Source organism: Hippoglossus stenolepis, chromosome 10 (assembly GCF_022539355.2).
Source record: "Hippoglossus stenolepis isolate QCI-W04-F060 chromosome 10, HSTE1.2, whole genome shotgun sequence".
Taxonomy (NCBI): Eukaryota; Metazoa; Chordata; class Actinopteri; order Pleuronectiformes; family Pleuronectidae; genus Hippoglossus; species Hippoglossus stenolepis.
In genome coordinates, this window is record NC_061492.1 from 16,575,141 (window position 1) to 16,597,919 (window position 22,779).

The window sequence follows — 22,779 nt, forward strand, 5'->3', positions numbered from 1 at the left end:
ACAGGAGAACTGGAGATAGAACAGGAGTTAATTAAAATCTGTAACAACCACAAACTGGAGCAGCATTCTTACAACTCTTTGCCACAAAGTGAACACAGCTGGATGCTGGATTGTCAACAAAGTCAGAGGACAGAACGCAGACTGGGTTACGACGAGGATGATAAACAGGCATAACTTTTCATGAGTTTGGAGGGAAGCATGGTTCGATTGGTTGTGGTTGAAACAGAAAAGGAGGGAGGGTCTTTAAAGGCTTCGGTGTTGCGTTGGACAGGGTCAAAGGATGACGTCACAACAAAAATCAGAGCCTGATGTTGAGACATAGCGTAAAGAGGTGAGAACATATTTCATCTACAATTCTTACCTCTGTTGTAGCTCAGAGGTAAGAATTGTAATTGAACAGGAGGTTTATAGAGGAGTCAGAAATAAACTGTGCACTGAGACCATCGCTGTGGGTTTTATGTTCTACCATACACTGCTAAATGGAGATTTACGGGGCGGCTGGTCCTTTTTCGTTTACATGTGTTCTCATGTCAGCTCTTTTGTGTATGTACTTTCACAGACTTGCCTTCGCCTCTTTTATGGCCTAAGTTTACCAGCTGGTCAGACACATACAGTGCTTTACCTGCGAGAATTTCCAGCTCTCATTAAATATAAATGTCCAATTTGAGATACTCCAAACGTGCCCCAAGGCTGCTTATTCAGGAAATCAGGGTAAGAAATTTAAGGGTTTCCAAACAGGATTTCTTGCCTCTTGTGTGGTGGTGATGTTGACCTTGATCACCCACAACTCCCCACACCCACCCAACTCATTGATCTCTGGCATTTGTTCAGAGCACCTCCTCAGACCTGCTTTCATTTCATCACAATAAAGGGAAATGGCATAAGTTGTTCCTTACTTCATGCATCTCTTGTTTCATCGTTAGATATGTTTAATGGGTGGAAATCTGTGAGTCTTTCCAGGTCCGGTATCTACCCAGTTACATTTGTATTGTTTCCTTGTGTCAGTATAATCATTACAACCTGATAGGACTAAAGCCAAACTGAGTGCATTTAAAAGAAGGGGGAAAAGTTAGGTACTTTGGACTGCTTGCTTGCTCACACTCCCTCCTTCCTCTTCTTGTTGATTTGACACAAACTGACATTCTGGACGGTCCTCAACCCATTTGGTTGTCAATATAAACAAGGGCTAGACCTTCAACTCCTCAAGGCCTAATGTTGGGAAGAACAGGTTTTGTCACTCCGGATCAGAAGACTTCTCTTTCATTTAGAGGATTTTAGTAGAAAAGGGAAGATGGTAAGTTTTGATTAACAGCTGTAGATCTGACCCTCGATATATTTGGCTTTATACGAAATGTTCTGTACAAATGGGAGGCCAAGACAAATGCTACATTTTCAGTAGTTTTATTGAAAAATGCCTCTTCTGTTTCAGAAATAAATAAGAAAATAAGGCTGTGTGGAATTCACAAAATGTGCAGTTAAAACATGAGAAAGGCAATTCTATGTCCATAGTCTTGCAAGCAAATCCAAACTGCATTGATAGAAAACAACAACTATATTCTGACTTAGAAATCCTCAGTAAATATACAACACAAACATGCAATTCCACCTTTGGTAACAGGAAAAAAGTTTGGTTTGTTACAATAAGTCAGATTATCATTTGGTTTACAAGTCATATAAAACATCACAATGAACAAATCTTTGGGAATCAAGTTAATCTTCCAAATTAATTGTTGGCGTATCTGAAACAGCTTTACACATTGAAAATAGACAAAAAAAGCACGGGTTGTCTTTCTTCGCCACACTTTCCGCTGGTTTTCACATGATTAGTGCTTTACACAATGGACTCTGATAAACACTTACAGTTACTTTACAAGCAGACACTTAAAAGGGTAGCACTTAGCAAGCACACAGGTTTGTAATGAATGAACATGTAGGTTTGTAGTCGTCTTGCTAAACTTTCTCATGTCAAGAAAAATATATATGTTCAATATAACCAGGGGTATCAAACCCATATAAGTACTAGTTTTGTTCTGAATATCACATGATCCTCACATTAAGTGATCGTGGAAGTCATTTCAATCTTATACTTTCTGAGAACTCTTTCTTGAAGCTATGACGTGTCTGTATTGTCTCTTGTTAGTGATCTCTTTCCTCGTTGGTTCCGTGAGTAACCGGGCGATTGTATTGTGTCAAACTCTTCAGCTGGCTCCACAGGTATAGACTCTACCTCAGCTTCGGGCGGGTAGCGGTCGGCTAGAAAAGTATTCGGGACGGCCAATCAAATAAACGTTTTTTTTCCCTCTTACAACTTTTTACATGCAAAATTTAAGTTATATTGCACAATTGACTTTCAGAAAATGCCTTGCGTGTCAAACTATTGCTTCTTAAAGTACCAAAAAAAGCTAAATATTAAAAAAACTGACATTTACAATAAAATCCATCAAGCTATTGGATATAAGACGCAGTAAAATAAGCAGTTGAAACTACAAATGACACATGGAAATGGCACTGAATTTACACAATGAGCATGATGATTAAAAGTACAAATGGAACATGCTTAATTCTGTACCAGAGCTGTTTAAGTCACTTAAGGCGTCATAAACAAAGGTTATGCTGGTGGTAAGTAAGCGGAGGGTTATGAGGCACAAGCTCCAAACAGATGTTAACTTGATTTTTAGTGAAATGTCCTGGTTCAAACAATCATTTACAAGGCAAAAAAAAACAAAAACATTAGATTTATTTACACATGTCAACGCTACATCAACATTGCTTTCAGCTATGAAATCCTTTTTGTTAGTAGTTGTTTTGGATGGTGTTTTGTACATGCTTCTTCCTTCGTAGAAATGCTCAGTCTCTGTTTTTTTTTTAAACTTCCCAACGGTTTGTGGCTCAAGATGCAAACAGGCCAGCAGGTTGCCATCGCTGTAGCTTGTAGCTGTGAGTTGATGTTAGTGCCGCTCCGTTTTGCGTATTTTTTTGGCTTTTGTAATGTTTTGTTTCAATGTTCAATAATTATGTCCATGGTGATTATCCTTACATGCCCCATAGCAAGTGGGCAAACCTCTCAGAAACTTGGCTTCAAAGTGTAAGCGGCACAGCTGACAGAGCGTTTACTATGCCATACCTGAAAATAGTTTAAAAGAGGGTGTGAGTTTTCTCTGTGGAACAAAGTTATTAGCATATGACTCGATTTAATGCAAGTCATCATACACCACTAGCTAGAATGCAATGTACATGCCAGTTTTAAAATCGTACATCAAATGTATGGAGGTATTGGATGCTGATCGTTCACTAAACCCCTGCCTCCCAACAGCGTCTTTCACGCGTTTTGACATGTCAGTCGGACAAGTCTTTCCCTGGAGGATAAATGCTAATTTGTCAGTGAATGTTATGCCAGTGGCTGTGTGTATTCGAACTGACTTAGTTCATTATGTCAAGGAAAGCAGCAACATGTTCACGTGACCAATCAGAGCTCCATTGCTTGTTCAATTATAAAAATTTTTTTTTTTGTAAAAGTTGAATTAACGTGACTTGAAACTTTCCATTTCTCTACTTTCCACTCAAAGCAGCACCATGCATTTTTACCTAGCAGCTTCAAATTTATATTGATTGTACCCTGACTTGAAATTAGGAGAATTCAATCAGTCTCCTCACCCCGGATGTCTGTTCTTACTCTGTGTAACTTTGGTGGTGGGTACAATCTCCTGTGAGAAGTGAAGTGTGTAACTGACTGACAGTCGCAGTTTAAATTGTCAGAATCCTGTCCAGCAAGTTAAGAGCAATACTGAACTGTAGATCAGGTAAAATGACTCAGAAGTCATTAAAAAACAGTCTTTATCTTTGATATTTGAGTGAGTAAACTTTTAAAATATGAATAAATCTGAAAAGAGTTTGGTGTATTTGTTACAGTGGCAGCTCTTCTGGTTCAGGAAGCGGAGGATCCTGGATAATATCCACCAATCAGTTGTCTTACAGTTCAGTGACTGGGACTACACAGTCCGAGCTCTACAATGATGAGCTTGGTTTTTCTACGTGAAAACAACTTAATCGCTTGGACATGGAGCCCAACCGAATTTGTGGCTGCAGAGGGCGCTGTTGCTAAAAGTTAGATACTGTTGCTTTAAAATTGTTGGTAACAGTGATCATAACTTGCCATGGCAGGTCTGTCGAGTTTTGGATTTCTCAATGCCTTGTTTGTCCAATTATCTAAGCCAATCAGCGATGATTAAACAACAAATAGTGCAATATTGGATTTTTTTTTCTTATCATACGATATAATATATATATTTAACTAGTTTTGCACAAACATGCTGTGTCTAAGATCCTGTGGCTTTATTTCGTTTTCTATATTAAACTCTATTTGATATGCTAGCTATCTCCTTGGATCTTTAGAAATAATATCATGTATGTAGCCATCAAATGCATATTGAAGACCATTCTAAAGCATTATTATTTTGAAACTGGTATAAAAAAAAAGTCAGCTTTCAAGCTGTTTTCGAACAACCCATGAAGCTAACATTTGCTTAATTCACTAGCTATTTACGGCAAAACAAAATCTGCCAGTGACGGTTGTCATTTTATCCAAAATCAACTGTCGTCAGCTAAAAATAAGAAATCTACTCTGCTTAACCCACTATTTAACGAAAAGCCTGGCATGGTAACTGTAACTAAGGGGGCGGAGCTTAGTGAACGAAATTCTTATGTAATTGCATTAAAACTGCTTTCTGTTTAATATCATCACTGTGGAACATCCATACCTCCATACATTATCAAAGAAAGAAGTAGTGCACTGAGTTGCAAATGTCATTAGTCTGCATACACTTAGTCCTTAATCTTATGCAGTACCATGCAGGACCTAGAAAGTACTGTGTGTACCTGTGTATCCTTGTCCGTTGTAAGGAATGCCAACACACTGAGAAGAGTCGCAGTATCCAGTGGGTCCTGGTGGTCCCCTCACCCCAGAAGTACCCTGGCGACCTGTAGGGCCACGAGGCCCCATGGAGCCAGAAGTACCTGGGGGTCCAGTTCTAGACTCGCCTTGTGGCCCTGCAAATAGGAAGGAGAAGGTGAGTGAGGGCGGTTTGAAAAAGGGAGTCTCTGGAGCTCAGTGAAGAAACCCACAGGCATCCCCCCCGTAAATTTTCAGTTGGAAAGGTGGGGGTAACATGGAGTTCCAGCACTGTAATTTAAATTTTTCAATGGCTCAATTAAAAAGCTGGACTCAAAAGAAAAAAAAAGAAAAGTCTGGAGCTGTGTGGAGTTACCCCCTGGCCCCATGTGTCTAGACGGTAAAAACTCAGGATGGAAATTTCCCCCCTTCTCTTTTTCTCTGCCTTAAGTGAGCCCATGTGTTGTCAATGAAGCCACCAAAGAAAGCTCATTGCACAACAATCCAACTACACACACACAAATGAGTCATCAGCGTGGACTTCCTCCTTCTGGTCCTCAGTTGTATCTCACTTCATTCACAAACAGTGTTTGGTGTTGTGGGATAGACATCAATAGAAGGTTTCTGTTGTATTGCAATACCTTCCCTGGGGAACAGAAATCTTCTGAAGCTGTTTACAGATCAACTACAACTGAGAGAAGGCCATGATATTTTTTTAATCTGATAAATAAGTCTATAATAACATTTTCTAGTAAATGTTTCTAAGACCACATCATGACCTTCACTGTCTTAACTCTAGACACAAATTATCTCCTTAATGTTGGATGTAAATACCTTCCATTTACTGTTTAATATTTCACATGTGCAGAGTGTTTGGAGAAGCTCAGTATACACAAGACATACTGTAAATCCTCAAGAGAGGAAAGAACTGGGATTGTGTTTGTTTTTTTTCCAAAGGAGTCGTGGTGCAGCTGCTCAAACGTCAGTGCCTGAATCATATATATTGTCCTAAACTTTGGCCTCTGGTAGCAATGTGTCATTTTAATTGGAATACGGGAATACTCTGCTGTCACAGTGAATCTGTAGTAAGAGAACAGTGGGACACCAGCAAACTGTTTCTGGAGGGGATCATTCGATGGTTCCTGCCTCACTGTGAACACAGATTCAACTAAAACAGGCTAAAGAAAAGGTAACCTGTGTTACCTGGTGGACCACTTGGGCCTCTTTGTCCTCTGATACCAGTTCCGGCAGATCCTCTCTCTCCCTTCTCTCCCGACAAACCTACAAAAACCATGGAGAAGACCACAAATCATATTTTACATCAATAAAGCAGGTTTTTTTAATTAGCGTATATCTAAAAAGCATGTATGAAACACGGGGGAAATTAAATATTTCAGTATTTAGGTATATTTTTGGAAAAAGTGGAAAAATAAAGTACCTCTCTCTCCTTGATTTCCAGGTGTACCTGGGCCTCCAGGGAAACCAGTTCGACCTGGCTGCCCAGGCTCTCCGCGGGATCCCTGGTTGCCAGGGGGTCCAGGAGGACCGGTTGGCCCCGGAGTGTTGCTACGATGTCCAGAAGGAATCTGGTTGACCATCATGTCGATTCTGCTCATTTGACCTGTGAAAAGAGGAAAAAGTAAGTTGGATCTGGATAAGATTTTGAGGACTATCAAAGTTATCCCCTTGGCATCATTAGAATAAACCCTCAGGAACAAGAAAAGTTTTGCTCACTGTTCACAAGCTGTTCACAAACTTGTCTGGCAATGGAACGCATCATGCTCTGGGATGCAAAGTCACCCTGGAGAAAAAAAAAAATTTCATTAAGAGATGGCACTCGCTCTATTGTTGCTGGATAAAACATTTGTATGATTCAGTCAATGAAAAACTATACATACCCTCTCTCCTTTCTCTCCTTTAATGCCAACAGGTCCCTGACAAAGACGGGAGCAAAGTTAGACTAAGCAGTGACAATATCCTTAAACTCCGTCCTTAAACGTTTTCATGTAACCATCACTTTGAGCCTTGTTATTTCAATACATACTGAATTTCCTGTATCTCCTTGTTTCCCTGTTTTCCCAGTGATTCCTGGTACACCTGGATTTCCAGGGCTTCCCTGAGAGAAAAAAAGGAAAAGAGCAAATAGCGTTTATTTTAAAATAACTGCACAGTAAGTGATTGCATCATTTCACTTCTGCTCCGTATTAATGGTTGTGTAACATGACATGCTTTAAGTGGGGATCTATGCTGCCGGGGGGTGGGAGGTGGGATTGGTGACTGTGGCACATGCTGCCAAGAGCACTAAAGAGGAGATGGAAACAGAGAGCACTTTGGATGGTATAGTGCATATGAATTCTATGCTGGAGTGTTGCCTGTTGGAACGGTGGCTGTATTAAGTAGAGTCAGACCTCCACCAAAACCACAGAGGAAGAAAATGAGATGTGTGTGCCATCCTCGTAACAGCAACAGGGCCGAGACACTACAGTTAACATGCTCTTCCAGCAGAGTGCAATGGAGCCAGAGCAGTAATAGTCGTATATGTACCAGGAGGTAAAACACACTTGAGGAATAATCATTTCGCTCTTTTCTGCACAAGACAAAGGCACAAACACAAACACACTCACCATTGGCCCCGATGGGCCTCTGGGTCCAGATGGTCCCTCCTTTCCTGGTGGCCCCTATGTAGAAACAACACACAATCACACGTGTGTTACAACACTCCAGGGACCATGTTCATGTAATACATCAGTGTCATGACTTTACATTGGCTTCCGCCTCGAGTCTGTCGTTTGAAATTACTTTCTCAGGTATTATTTTGGCTGACGAAAATGAGAACATGCAGCATAATGGCAGGACTTCTGTATATACCCTGAGCTGGGCTGGTGATCACATGCAAAGTGTGTGTAAAGTGAGTGTTGGATCCATTTGTATGCTTAGTGTACACTGAGCAGGCCTAGAGTAAGAACTTACCCGCACTCCGCCCGGTCCGACAGGGCCCAGAGGACCACGTTGCCCAGGAGGACCCTGGGAAAGAAACAGACACACTTAATCAAATACTAATGATCAGGAACAACATATTTACACAGCTCCCTTATGCCTCTGTTTAACCAGAATTTACAGGGAAAAAAAAGAAAAGTTTCCCAGTTATTAGGCCAAAGATAATTTATCACCCTAGTACTCTAAACTGAAACAATCTCTCTCTTACATCGACTTGAACTGAGCTGTCATAATAAGCTTTATTGTGTGAAGTAGCCAACACAATGCTGCCAATAGGCTCTAAATATTCAGAATGGGACTTTCTCCCATGTCTGACATTGTTTATTCAGAGGCCAGAATACCCAGTGCTGATGTTCTCTCCAGTTGAATGGTGGGAGTTGGCTCGGATGACCTCAGTAGGATGAATGAAAGCTCGCTCGGCCAAGAGATGGCCACGTTATGCCAGCCCACTCAAAAATGCACTTTCACAAGTTCCCATGGGATGTAAAATTGAATTCTGTTCTCTGACTTGAGCAGTGAGATCGATAATCTGAAGAAGCTCAGGGTTAAATCGTCTCTACTTTGAACTTTCATCCAAGGAGTTTCCCCCAAATGCAAACTACTGTAAGTCAAAGACGCTCAAACTTCACTTCAGTCTTCAGTTACAATGCAGAAGAACATGTTCCATTCCCTAATTCCCCTCTGGTAACATGAGTCCACACTTCATAATAGTTTAACTGCATCACTGGAGCCTATACTGTCTGTCAATCACCAGGCTGATTTGAGCGTGTGGGTCTCCCCCCTGGAGGATGGCATGGTAAACCTCCCACTCAGAGTGTGGTTTCAATCTCGCTGTATGGACTGAATCCAGGCTCCAGTAGCAGCAGCGCCGCTCTGTATGGATAGTCTCCTGTTTCCTGTTCATAAACCACAAGAGGCGAGGGGAGTACTCACTTGCAGACCAGTCATGCCCGGGTCTCCAGCATCTCCCTTTGGTCCTTGGCGACCCTGAAGTCGGAGGACAGACGAAAAGAGAGGTTTGCAAGATGCTTCAATCTTTGTTTTATACCTTTTTTCAGGCTTCGGTTGTGATTGATTTCATGTTTTGACAAGAACATCTGCTGGTAAGAAAATAAAGAAGCAGTCTAGCTGCCTGTAGACGGGAATCTAATGTGTTTTGGCTGTTGCTGTAAATCCGTCTCGCTGGTGGATCTGCAGTATATTTCAACTACTTTCACACAAACTGCTCCTTCATATCAGCACATACGAAAACTAATCATACATGACAGTGTCTGTCATATACATTCAAATCCGTCTATCCCTTGTCATCTTTGTTTTGTGTTCCTAATATCATATATGAATGCTTTGTAGTGGAGGTAAACTCACAGGTTGTCCAGGTAGAGACAGTCCGTTAGGGCCTTGTGGACCCGGTGGTCCCATTGATCCTGTGAGTCCTTGCTCACCGCGTGGACCCATTCCACCCTGCAGAATTACCCAGTCACAACATAAAGGCCGTTACAAAGCCACTCACTTGGAAAACAACCCCAAGACAAACCTAAATGAGTATCCACCGATACAGAAAATGAAAAGTTAGCAGTGTTGGCAAATGATCCCTTCAGGGGGCTCCCTTTAAATCAAGTTGAGCAAAAATATACAGCAGCGTTTGATAACTGAATTCAGATGTTTGCAATTTCCTCGCAGAGTAATAATAGCTTCTGAAATTCCATGGCAATGAGAAGTTGAGGTTTATTATGTGTAGATTTACTATTATTGATAATGTATAACGAGCTTCATTGGCTATTAACAGCGTCTGATTATTTGTTTAGCACTTAACTTACAGTAAAATAAATCACAGCCTGTAAAATAAAAAATACACAGATAGTACTTTGCATGCTTAAAGTGACGTAAAGTTAAACTCACAACATTGCCGCGCTCTCCTCTGTCTCCTCGTGGTCCTTTAGAACCTGGGCTGCCCTGGAAAAGCAAAGATCCAAAAAAGGCTGAGTGAGTGTAACAACAGGAGCAGATTCCAAAAGCCCAAAAAAAAAAACAAGCCCTATGAAATCCTCGCTGGGGCTTAGTGAGGTTACCAAGCACACATATTCCAGACTTCTCCCTGAGACATTTTCACTTTTGTTTTTCCAACAGGCATTTATCTTTTGACACTTCTCCCTAAACCCATATTTCTGTGCATGCCACTGGTCTCATCCTCTACTGCTCTTTCCAGAGGAAAAGAAAATACCACTCCTGATTCGAGGGACCACCTCGGTCTACTGAAGTTCAGACTGTAGAGCAGGCCAATGTCAAGAAGGTACTTATAGCTGAGATGGTCATTATAACGTTAAAACTTTCTGTGTGGATCAGCACAGGGAAGAGGCTTTAACATTATCATGGAAACATGGGGACTGAGGAGAAAACATTATCAGGTGAAGACAGACAGAGGAAGAGGAGGTAGAGAAAGACATGAAGGTGCAGTGATTGGATTTGTTTGGAAAGTGTCTTTACCAAAGGTCCAGGGGGCCCCTGAGGGCCGATGCTGTCCTGTGTGCATGTGCACGAGTGGGGTAGGGATGGGCACTTGGCCTCATCTCTCTGGAAAGGAAGACAGAGGAGACAGAAATTAGAAAAGAGTCCCTTTTCATACCCATTAATAACAGAGAGCACATCTTACTCTGCAGAGTAAAACAAACCCCAAAAAATCCCTGATGTAATTTCGTGACAGTATCATGGCAAAATGCAGCTGTGCTGTCGTCATTTAAGAAGAGGAGACAGATCAGAAACCCAGCAAAAGGTCATGTTGGAACAGTGGCTCACGCTGACATGTGACTGGAATCAGCAAAGTCAGTGCTCAGGCTTTGAGACTCAGAGACAGCTGCAAAAATCGAGTCTCTGGCATTGTGCAAATTATATAACACGGCGATCATTGATGTGGTGTATTAATATCTGATGCAAATCACAGACGAATTACCTCTAATTGGATAAATGTGCCTGCATCCGCTATTTAACATGGTGTATCCAAATAAATATAATACACTGTCTGCTCTGTGATCTAAAGGAGCGCTTGTTTTCATGTGTTTTAGGGAGGTTGTGCCGGCAACAGTGCGATCAGCACAAATACACAGGATACAAGGTTCTATTCAGTTCGGCTGACGCAAGAAGTAATCGTCGTTTCACTCAATGGCCACATTCCATTTTAAAGATAACATAGATGGTGAAGCTCTGAGATGTTACGCAATTGTACAGTATATATAATCGGAATGGCTCTCTTCTTACATATTCTCTTAGTTAAGATCTAAATTAATTATCCTGTTTCTTTAAGAACTGGTAAATTCTCCAGTCTTGCACCTGTAAATGACCTCTTGACTTCAGTATTAAATGACTTCACAGTGACACTTGTTCTTACTGTGGCGGGCAGGTCGCAGCATTTGTCTCGGCTGACCCAGCTCAGGCTGCAGATAATATCGAACATCTGGAGCTGGAACTACACAACAGAAGAAAACATGGAGAGGTGTTACAAATGGCTCCCATTCACAAATGAAAGTCAATGTTGAGAGCAGACAACAACACCACCCTCAGAGAGACAGGATGATGGAGGGACTCGTCCTTCAAGAAGTCACTGGGAGCAGTTAAAACCAAAATTTGCATCTACGCACAAGAGATTTTTGGACATTCGCTATTTGGAAAGTTGCGAAATGCTTTTCCAAACGTGGTTTTCCAAGTGTTTTTTTTTGTGTGTTTTTTTACTTACTGGTGCAGACTGCCTCTTCCCGCCTCCAGACTTGACCAACTTGCCAAGCACTTCATAGCCGTCGAGTGTGATGTTGTTGGCCTCCTTGATCGGCTTCTCTGCCACCTCCTGGCAGTCCACGTTGAGCTTGACTTTCTCCGGAGAGATGGTGATGTGGAGCTGCGGGAGAAAGAGAGGAGAGGATGGAGAGAGAGAGCCCCGTTAATTAAACACAACACAACACAATGACTTGGCAAAAACTTGTAAGAGCACAGGAGCTTTGGTAAAGGTTTGTCGTTTGTCTCTATTTGGAAGGGGCATAATTGGAAACAACTGAACTGAACCTTTTGAAACCATGTTGTCTGAGAAAAGGTGCTGATCATTTATTCCACATAATTGCAAGATTTCGGTTTTGCTTAGTCTTTGCAGACCCATGTTAATTATAGGCTCTGATATTACCCCAGAGCGGTTACTGATTTGGCAAACAGTTGCCGTTTGAACCCTCTGCAGATGAATGGACCATTAAAAAAAAGAGTAAATATACAAGAGTTGGCATTTCAGTGTAACATTAAAGCTGCACTCAGTGATTGTATAACAACAGGGGATGACAAAGTGCCAGATTGTGAGGTTTCCTGTCCAGAGGACCTGGCTCCACATCTTGAAACAATATCAGTCCTACACTTTCCATACTTTCCCCCTTCACAGTGGCAAATTTTCCCCCCTGCTCATCAGTCAGACAAGCTTTCTTTATGTCAGGAAGCTACCATTCCTCTCTACAAAGCCCGTACCAACCGCAGACTCGGCCATAGTTCTTGGCAACCAATCACAAAATTACATTTGACTTCCTTGGCAACACAACAAACTATCTGGTGAACCGCAAAGAGGAGAGGGGTGTCGTTTGTCCCAGGGGCTTGACGTGGATATATTACACCATGATGCTCTTGAGTGCTTACCGGAAAAACATTGGAGGATCTTCTGGGAGTGCAAATAATAAGCATGTATGTATTTTACCTCACTGACCAATAAGTAAACACAATAAAAAACACTTCAGTCACTGGAAAATAAGACATCAGGATCTCTCGAGTGTCTACTGTTTCTTCAGATGATGATATGTGCTGTTGAGTGATCTGGTCCCTCTGCAGCGAGGTGCTGACAGATCAACAATTTCCATTCATCAATTATTAACAGAGCAGTTCTTCCCTGTGTCAACACTACATATGATTTCAGGCTCTCGGCTCTAACGTACTTGTCACATTTCAATGATTTCTATCAGATTCGATTTTATTTTTCTTGGCCCTGTCCTCCGTTTTCATAATCCTCAACCTTGTAGGCCCCACAGTCTTAATTTCATGCACAAACTAATAAGCAGGTGTCAGTCCTCTCTTTAAAACAGATTGAGTGAGCAGACACTGTCTGTTTATTAAGTTAATTCATAATTTCCTGTATTTCGAGTGGGCTTTTATTTCGGGTCACTAAGTCCACTTGTCCAGGACACAGAGAAAAGACTTCAGCATGTCAGATGAACAAAGAGAGCAGTCACTGGACATTTTGGCAAACCATGCTTTAGGCCAGCATCAAGGAGAGCTTTGGCTTTGTGGAGAACCTCATTCACCCACCCCCGCCCCCTCAGTCTTAATTAGTGTGTGCATATACTGGCACAGGCCTCCCTGCTGAGCCTCTGAAAGGAAAGTTTGAACGGCCGAGTTCAAGACTTCTCGAGGAACACTCAGGGTTGTCCATTTTTCAGCACGGATATTGAAGCAGTGACTGTACAACAACTCAAACACATGACTAGTCACTGTGGCTTATGGAAAATGTCTTCTTCACTTGGGTTAACAGGAAGGTTCCTGCCACAGACTCCCACCCGTCCAGTGTGGGGTGGGATTCCCCAGTGGGGTAGTGAGCGGCTAGAGCATCTGCTCAAGTCATCGCTGAGAGCTTTCCCACATGTTCGTCAGGAGCAGACCTCGACCTCTGCAGTTACTCTGTAGAGAAGCTAAATCTGCAAGCTGACACTTTAGTGTTTAACTGTGTATTACAAATAGTTAATGAATCTTAAAATTCATCAGACAAATTTCAAAATCGATGTTTATGTGAAAAACTAAATCTGAAACGAGGACAGTGACACCTGATTGATTTTTTTAAAGTAATTTATTCATGTAATTAATTTGTTCCAACTTCTCAGAAGTGAATACTTTATTTTATTTAAATAAAACTTGTATTTTTACATTATTATTTATGTGGTAATATACTGCATATTATTAGGTTTGGGACTTTTGTTCACTCAAAACAATACATCTGAAGATGTCAATAGATTTTTTTAGTGATAAAAGATCCTAAATTGAGGCTCCACTTGGTTCACCTAAAGGTTAAAGGTCAACATGTGTTTTTATCTTCACACATGGACAGTGAGCCCAACTGTCGTTAGTGACTAGCCGCACATACTACACACACACACACACACTGCGGTCACTCTGTAATAGCCATGGACAAAGTTTTGGGAAACCTTTGACAACATGTAAACACACACCACCACAGTAGTGGCACTCACTCAGCCGACCAGCAAATGAGCAGCTAGGTAGACCACTGTGGATCTGCCAGCTCATGAAACACCAACTACCGCACCACAAACTAGCCACCCAGTGTACATTCAGACTGCAGTCTCCACTATGGCCACAGTCTGACCGAACACACACACACACACACAGATCAAGCTGCTATCCAACTACACCAGCAGTGATGTCATTTACAGTACATCCAGACCTGACCAAACATTTTCCACGGTCTCATTCATCTGTGAAGTTACCCTGCAATTATTTGTGTGGATGCTAAATGCTCAAACTAAAAATCCATTTACAGAAAGCTCTGATCTACGAGCCAATCTATTGCTCTCATCAGTCCCAGAAAAATCTGCAATTTGTAATGTCAGGAAGTGGGGGCACTTTGATGTCGGATAAGACCCTGCTGCATTGAAAAGGGTCATTCATTCGGATTACTTTAGAATTAGGGGGGAAATGAACCTGTGTACTACATAAGGAGCACACTGTCCTTGGGAACAAACTGCAATCCAATGCGATGTGACTTAGAGTACATTGGAACCAGCAATTTCTCCTCTAGTGATGAATCCAGCATCTTAAGTTGATCCAGCTCCGTATGAAAATATACTGTCCCTCATTGTTCTGCTCGCTACACCCTGCTGTGGTGGAACACAACAGAGGATGTTTTATATTCTCAGCTGCTTTGGGTTGGACTTGAAGGCATTGGATGTCTCTTCTTACCTCTCACTGCGGCCCCAGGAGAATCCATACCATACAAATGCTGTTTATCACAGTTTAAAGCTTGGCAATGTGGGCCTGATTTGGTGGTTAAGCCACTGGGGAGAAACAAAGAGCTTGCAAAACAATAACGCCATTGTGGGTGGTTCTTTTAAATTAGATCAGAGGTTTTGAGAGCAGCTGATAATTAATCTTTTAGTCGGCTCTCCCCTGAGATAGTTCAATCTCACTTTCTTGCAAGAGAGGCAGAGATACCATGAGAGTAAAGAAAATATAATAAAATCTGCTTATTTCATGAAAAATAAGGCGACCTGTTTCTTGAAAATGCTACAGGACATTCTTGAACCCGACTCAAGCCGAAGCCAAATGAAAATACAATCCAGTTAGGAGCAGACTAGTCCTGATGTAGTCAGACCTCCGGAGGTAACTGTAACAGTTTTCACATTACGCTGGGTGGCTGAGGTATCAGCATTTCCCTCCAACCTCACCTTAAAATTATTTATAGGCTCCACAGCCCATTTATCAGAGTAAGTGCCTGTGGTCTTAAAAAAAAAACAAAGCTTAATGTCATATCGTAAAAAAGGTGCAAGGACCAGTTTGACTGCAGGAGCGCAGGAAACCTCTGACAGGTAACACGTGCAGCAACATGGCATTGGCATTAAAAGTATGGGGGTATTTTCTTAATTCAAGAGTGTGGTCTTTCATTTTTAGAGCAGGACTTATTGATTGAATTCAGATTTTGTAATGTCACTCAAAATCCTTCGCTTGCACTTAAATAGCCCCTGCTTGTGCTAAAACTGTGTTTGCACTCAGATATTTTGTTGCTTGGATGGATTTCCTGTGCTCCCGGAGGCCGAGTAAAGTAACCACCTGAACGGGACTCTCAAAGAAGTAAAGCAAACACAGCCACAACGAGGGTGGGAAACTTTCCTTTGTCAACACTACACCTAGCATTCTATTGGTTGGGGAACATTGATACACTTATTGCATAAAACAATCCAAGAAATCCAATAGCAGACGTCTCACATGGGCACAGAAGAAGCATGAGCATGAGGAGAAGAGCTGAAGCTGGAGCGCAGGAAATCTAAGGGGAAAAGCAACGGAAATATCTGAGCACAAGCAGGGGCTATTTGAGTGCAAGCGCAGAATTTTGAGTGAAGGCATTACAAAATCTGAACGTTAAATCAGCAGGACCTGTCAGGGTTAGGGGTTCAAACTGAAAGACCACGCTCTTGAATAAAGATGAGAAAATAACCCTTATAAAAGGTAATTCAGCAGAATCAGGTAAGGTAAAGGTATAGAAGTCATTCACAGACATAGGAAGAGATTTAAAAGCAATATATGTGAAGGAAGTAATAAGTTGAATCAACACACTGTGTACAAAAGGATCTACGTATAAAGGACAATCAGATCAGTCTGTCCTGTCTAAGCCAAACTTTAATGATATCACTATGCGGTGCACACAGCACCCCTTCTCTTTAGGAAATCATGCTCTGTGTTTACCTTGTGGAAGCTCCCATGGAAAACCTGCTTCACTTTCTCCTCATTAAACGTGGCTTTCTGGATCTCTCCTCGGGTGTCCTTGTTGTAGAACGTGATTGTTTTGCTGGAAGCTGAAAAGAGAAAGGAGTCCTTGATGAATTCCTGACAGTGCGTTACGACACGGTGGCACGCAAAGCAGGGACGGAACAGCAGAGAACACATGGTTGTGGAGGGAGGAGAGGGAGGAAGAGGAGGCCTGGAGGGATTAGGTCTATGGCCGTGATTATGTGCATGCATTTACCATGTGTGTTAGAAATGTATGAAAAGAAAAAGTAGAAAATGCAGGCTTTCTATGTCCTGCCTATCTAATCTGGCACAGGTCAATATACTTCAATGTTCTGTTAAGTTAAATAGAAAAGGCACAAGTTGGTAAATAAACTGTGCACGTTGCTGTGTTGGGTCGGCTAAAGCAGCTTCCCCCCCTCAAGCTGAGCACTGAAACGCGATGATGGGTGGCTTACGGTTGACGGTGACCCCGACCTCAGGGTTGTTGTTTTTGTCTGCAATCTGCCAAATATCAAAAGGCTCGGAGCCTGTGTCGGGCAGCAGGCGGAAGAGCAGGATGATGGTGTACGCTGGGGGAAGACCCTCCGGATGGATCTCCCTGTTAGTGTTAGAAATAAAAACATACATCATGAGGTGTCATGAGGCCGAGCTGTGCCCTCATCACACCTGCAGTCGGAACATCACCTGTTAGAAATTAATACCAGAAGTATTAAATCTTGGTGCAGTGATTCTGCAGCCAGTGTGTCACGCTGGCTGCAGAAGCTGGAACTGATTGCCAGTTTTCCCTGTGGCCTTGCAGAAATTGACCACATATTGAAAGTATTTTCTGTCCCCTCTCCTTTTTTTGCTGCAGTTCCAAGTGTTTCCATTTGTGCACATTAAGTCAACAGCTGGGCCCACGCACGCAAAATACGCATCATTATAAACATATTAACAAAGTATGCTGAAGAGCTTTGGATACTCAGCCTAACACCACATAAATAGTGGTCTAACAAAGAGACAGAGCTCCTCACCCAGGGCTGCTATGTCGGCTCCCATAGGAGGGACGAGCGCCTGGTCCAGGAGACTTTTAAATGCTAGCACCCCTTATTCCACATGCTGCAACAACAAATAGCTGTCGGCTCAGTGCCAAAGGGGAGAAGGGAAACCCCTCTGACTACAGAGGTGAATGAACATGATTATGAATAATTACTGTGGGTCAAGCACCATTATTGTGCACAGGAGATGAGGCCAATAGGCTGGGGATATGTGTAAAGTGAGACTCACACTCCCTCTATTGTACACACACACACACACATATATATTATTCAGCCTCAGCTCTTACTTGGTGGGCTGGTTCAAGAAGGAATCCTTGTGCAGCCTGTAGGCGATGTAGCTGTTGAAGGAGCCCGGCTCCATGGACACGCCGTTCATGCCGGCGAACGACCGGTCTGTGATGTTGAAAGCCTCCAGCATCCTGAAGCCTGGAGTGGATTGAAATAAAGAAACATTACTCATGTTGACCCTGAATAGAATATTGTAATTATAGTTTAGTAATGCCAGCAGACTCTGTGCAGGACAAGTTAATGTGTATGTTTCATGGAGATGTTTTATGCTTACCAGGTGTTGTGAATCCACTGATGTAGATAAGAGGGCAAGCTGAAACAGGTAGATGTAGAGATGTTATTTGGAGTTGGAACCGATTAGGGTTTCAGGAATTTGATTCATTTCACTTTTTGCATTTCCTCTGGCAATAGATAAATGATTGAACTTCTTGTTACTTCTGCAGACGCACTCATGCAGAAATATAAGAAAACCATAGAGGTGTTTTAATGGTAGATGGATCTCCGTCTTACTAGAAGTGGCCGTTTCACAGATGAAGGTGATCAGGTTGTCCTGGATCTTGGCAAAGGCGTCGTAGTCGTCCACCACGAACACATGTCTCTCGCTGGGCTTGCTGCCGATAAGTCTCAACTCTGAGATGTCGACATCGGCAACTCCCACCACAAACACACTGTAGCCTGTGGGGGAAACACACACACAAACAAAAAAAATGAATACCATTGTATTACTTCCAATAACCGCTGGCTGTTTTTAACAAGAGTTTAATAAATCCGCCACAACGTAAAGGAAATTGACGTGTGTGAGCAAACAGTTCTACTAAGAAACATGACATATGTGTGATATTGTACATATGTAATGTACAAACTTAAAACAAAACACATATAAAGATAATGATAAACAACTCCACACAGACCTGAATGCTGCAGTTTCTCTGCGCTCTTCTTGACGTCATCCTGGGAGCGTCCGTCTGTGACCACCACCAGTACCTTGGGGACGTTCCTCCTCATGCCGCTGTCCGAGGTGAACACCTTCTCATAGACATGCTTCATAGCAACGCCTGCGTGAAGAAAAGGGACCAGAGAGAGCGAGACATCAGGGAACAGACCAATCGAGATGGAAATGTGGAGTTAGAGGTGCCAACACTTCAGGGCGTACCTGTCTTGGTGTTTCCTCCTCGGTAGCGGACAGACTGCAGAGCTGACAGCGCGACGCCCTTGTCGTGGTAGGTATTCAGTTTGAACTCTGTCTTGGCGTCATCGCTGTACTGCACGAATGAGACCTGTTCAAAAGACAAACAAAAGGTGAATTCATTTTTTTTTAAAAAACATTTGAAAACATCTATGGAGAGACAAATATCACTGGAAAGAAAAAGACGAGATTCGTGCTGACCTGCATGCCAGTGGAGCTGATGACGTCAAACGCTCCGGTCATGCTCATGACAAACTGGATGACCTTGTTGAAGCTCTCGTCTCCAATACTCCAGGAGCCGTCGATGAGGAAGACCAGGTCTGCCTTGGCACCTTTGCACACTGTGGCACAGATACAAGGGTGTTAATATGAAGAATGATTTCAACTTAGAAGTAAGAGTTATTATTTGTTAGTACACAGGATGCAAATGTCAAAGTTCTACTAACCATCGAGCGCAGGGGGGACCGTTACTGGAGCAGGGGGAGAGGGAGGCTCAGTCGGCACCTCTGTGGGTTTGACCACTGCAAAATAAAATACAGACAAATGCACAAGACTGACTGGGAAGTACTATACTGTAATAGGTGAGGAGATATTCATATAGTGCCCCAAAAAATTAAAGTTCCAGGACTTTTTACCATCTTCTCATACATTAGTGTCACTGGAAAATGTGATCTTACATGTCCTCTCTTTGACGCCCACTCCGGGCCCCTCCAGGTTGGGGGTCTGGGTGTACACGGTGGCATTGTAGAGAGTGTCGGGGGACAAGCCGTCGAAGCAGTAGCTGCTTTCAGAGCCTCTTACAGTGATTTCCTGAGCTCCTCTCTTGGAGGCTGGAGGAGAGGAAAAAATCCACGTCAGACAGATCCAGCTTGCAGTTATCAAAAATATCTATTGTCTGATTCAACACGGCCTCTTCAAGATGTCATTGAGTGGAACGCTTACCGTCAAAAGGATTGATTTTGAGTCTGTAGGAGGTCGCTGCTCTGTGAGGGGCCCAGCGGATGCAGAAATTGTCATAGCCAACGTTGTAAGTGGTCAGGTCTGTCACGTTCAGGTACACTGAATGGATGCATGCAGGGTGGCCATTAGCACATACATGTATTTCTCCTTTGGCCAATTAAACAACTTTATTTACATGAGAATAGCTCCTAACATCATCAACTTACATGTGGTGCCTTCACCAATCAAAGGTGCACTGAGGCCTGTGCTGTACTGTGCCAGCACCTTCAGGTCATATGTGGTTCCAGGTTTCAGGCTGTTCAGTTGATGGGAGGTCACGTCTCCAACAAACGTCTCCATGGACTCATCAGAGCCTGGGAAGAGGCGTAAAAATGTCATCATTACATGTAACGGCTTATAAACCATCTCCCCCACCAAAAACATTATGATTATTTCATCAACGTAAAAACACGTGCGTACCCTCAGGCTGGTAGATCAGCTTGTATCCAGTGACCCTGGATGGGGCGGCGTCCCAGGCCACCCTGAAGCGTGTGTACCACTCATCAGAAACGCGGAGGTTCCTGGGGCCGAGCATGCCGACTGTGAGAAACAGTTAACAAAGCTTCAGTTCACTGGAATGGCTGCAGGTCCTTTTGAATTTCACTTTATTTGCTGCTATTGAGCTGTCAGCGGGGTAATTACTGTATCTGGGCTTGTTTATGGATTTTGAATTATGGATAAAATATCTCAGTGTGTGATCAAGAGGGTGATAACACTTCACACACATCAGAGATATTGTGGCGGGGAAAAAAAGAGCCGCCTCAAGGAGGGGAGCAGCATTACGATATTTAATAGGATTTTGTTTGTTCAAAAAGGCAAAATTGAGTAAGACACTGGCCGGCACTGCAAGTATGAGTTATCCTTGAGTGGAATGCAGCCATTTCATGATTCTCTGGCAAACATCAAGAATTTCACTTATTCCATTTCAGCTGCAATGACTTAAGATCCTAATCAGTGGATCAGTCTATTCAGATTTTTCAGCACTAGTGTAAGTGCATGTGTGTCTGTGTGTCTGTGTGTGTGATATCTTTTATAAGCATTAGTCCTTTATGCTTGATTTCATGTATTTAAATATAATCTGCATCAGTTTAAAAGATGCACAAAGGCAACACTCTTGTGGTTGTGAGGATGTAGCAGTTTGTACCTGTGTGTCCATCTCCTTCCAGGTCCCCTCCTGGTCCATCAGAATAGATGGCGGTCACTTTGATGTTGTAAGGCGTGTCTGGGTCCAGGTTCTGCAGGACCACGTTGTTTCTGTTTCCTGGCACCGTGGTCTAAAAGAGAAAAGACAGGCCACGTTAAGAATCCAGAGCATATCTGGGCTATTGTTGGGGTCATCACTTTGGACTATGGTCAGAAAACCATTTATTATACACATGCTTACAAATTCCTCGATGGGGTCTCCTGTGGTCTGGGCGTAGGTGATGCGGTATTGCGTGACAGGGCCATCGGCATGTTCCCAGCTCACAGAGAGAGTTGTGGTGGTGGGGTCGAACACAAGCATGTTCCTTGGGGCACTGCGGGGCCCTGAGTGTGGGAACAAGAAAAAAGGTTGTGCGATAAATTACAAACATTTATTCTGCATTTATACTGTATAGGAAGCATGATGCAAAGGGTATTTAGATGGTATTAGCACAGGTTCTTACTTGTCTTTCCACTGTCACTGATGGTGGGTCCTTCGCCATCGCTGTACAGGGCGACCACCCCGACATTGTAGTCTGTGTCTGGGATCAGCTGCTGCAGCAAGGCAGTGGTGGTGGTTCCTGGTACCAGAACCTGCACAGAGGTACCAAACGTGTCAGGAACTAACACAGCTGTATGTATATGTAAACCATCAGATCAGTAAAATTAGACAAAGATAATGTGGATAAATCCCCCCCTCCCTTTCCTCTGACAGCTGCTTGTGTTGCACACTCCCTCTAACACCTGCCTGTTTCCCAGCAGCCTCTTGCTGTCAGCAGAAAGTGAAAGGAAGAGCCAGATATTCTTTTGATGTTTGGGTTTGTTGTGGTGGTATTGGGGCTGGGGGGGGGTTGACAGTCTGGTGCGGCTGTTTAACCCAGTCTGTCGGTCAGGACAACTGGTTACACCTCCTCCTCACTCCCTCTGTGTGTGTGTGTGGGGGTTATTTCGTTGGAGGGATGAAGAGCTGTGCTGGAGGTTTCGACGGAAAGGGAGAACCTGTGCATTGGGGTTGCGTGTGAGGAATAGCGCCATATGTGTGTCAGACCTGCAGACTGGTGGATGAATCTGTTCACCATGTTTTCATGTAAATGGATCAATGTCTGGCCGTCTATTTCAGTTCTCTTTTGATAGCATAACTTTAAATCTGCTGCCATCTTTCCTGATTAAAAACGTACTGATGTGCATGAGAGTCTCGGTATAAAACTAAGTGGGTAATTCATGCGGCTGATCTCCATATGGTGTTAAGTTTGATGGTGCTGACTGACAAACGCCACATTGCCAATGATGCATATCGGTGGTTCCGGGCGCGGAAAAGATTTGAGTCTGCCATAAATGTGCGAACCAATAGGGATAGAGGCAGAGAGCAGGTCTCTATCAATAAACTGGAGTATGCCTCACTCTTCAAAGAGCATGTTATTAGGGTCCCAATGTAGAAACTGTTCCTAACGGTGCAGTCTCACTGGCAAAACTTCAAAAGTTGTCGAGCCAGAAGTCCTTCACACATGAAGATGTGGGCACACTGGTGCCAGATGCCACATACCGTGTCGAGAACAGAAGTTGTAATTAAGGAATCTGCTTTAATTAATGGTTTAGTGTTTTCGTTTAGAACTTTATCCGTCTGTTAATGAAAAGAATTCAGCTGCACACATGCACCATTTGGCGAACAGACT

General features: G+C 42.9%; 1 protein-coding gene across 4 annotated transcripts in view; it reads right to left on the minus strand.

Annotated features, from left to right (window-relative positions):
• Positions 1-1,385: 1,385 nt before the first annotated feature.
• Positions 1,386-22,779, minus strand: part of col12a1a (collagen, type XII, alpha 1a) — a 57,100-nt gene continuing 35,706 nt past the window's right edge. For 3 of the 4 annotated variants that reach the window (XM_035168050.2, XM_035168049.2, XM_035168052.2), the window contains 31 exons: positions 21,571-21,700; positions 21,309-21,451; positions 21,069-21,198; positions 20,345-20,464; positions 20,092-20,238; positions 19,868-19,984; positions 19,603-19,755; positions 19,372-19,446; positions 19,127-19,266; positions 18,893-19,016; positions 18,651-18,794; positions 18,250-18,414; positions 18,014-18,052; positions 17,739-17,877; positions 16,870-17,012; positions 16,370-16,479; positions 11,613-11,771; positions 11,268-11,345; positions 10,370-10,456; positions 9,785-9,838; positions 9,251-9,346; positions 8,819-8,872; positions 7,859-7,912; positions 7,513-7,566; positions 6,933-7,004; positions 6,787-6,822; positions 6,623-6,689; positions 6,327-6,509; positions 6,092-6,169; positions 4,876-5,046; positions 1,386-2,253 (listed from right to left, as the gene is read on the minus strand). In XM_035168050.2, the coding sequence (XP_035023941.1) occupies positions 2,111-2,253; positions 4,876-5,046; positions 6,092-6,169; positions 6,327-6,509; positions 6,623-6,689; positions 6,787-6,822; positions 6,933-7,004; positions 7,513-7,566; positions 7,859-7,912; positions 8,819-8,872; positions 9,251-9,346; positions 9,785-9,838; positions 10,370-10,456; positions 11,268-11,345; positions 11,613-11,771; positions 16,370-16,479; positions 16,870-17,012; positions 17,739-17,877; positions 18,014-18,052; positions 18,250-18,414; positions 18,651-18,794; positions 18,893-19,016; positions 19,127-19,266; positions 19,372-19,446; positions 19,603-19,755; positions 19,868-19,984; positions 20,092-20,238; positions 20,345-20,464; positions 21,069-21,198; positions 21,309-21,451; positions 21,571-21,700 (3,405 nt within the window). In that variant the 3' untranslated portion in view covers positions 1,386-2,110. Of the gene's footprint in view, positions 2,254-2,808; positions 3,125-4,875; positions 5,047-6,091; positions 6,170-6,326; positions 6,510-6,622; positions 6,690-6,786; positions 6,823-6,932; positions 7,005-7,512; positions 7,567-7,858; positions 7,913-8,818; positions 8,873-9,250; positions 9,347-9,784; positions 9,839-10,369; positions 10,457-11,267; positions 11,346-11,612; positions 11,772-16,369; positions 16,480-16,869; positions 17,013-17,738; positions 17,878-18,013; positions 18,053-18,249; positions 18,415-18,650; positions 18,795-18,892; positions 19,017-19,126; positions 19,267-19,371; positions 19,447-19,602; positions 19,756-19,867; positions 19,985-20,091; positions 20,239-20,344; positions 20,465-21,068; positions 21,199-21,308; positions 21,452-21,570; positions 21,701-22,779 lie in introns of those variants that run through there. The other variant, XM_035168051.2, reaches the window with a different exon arrangement.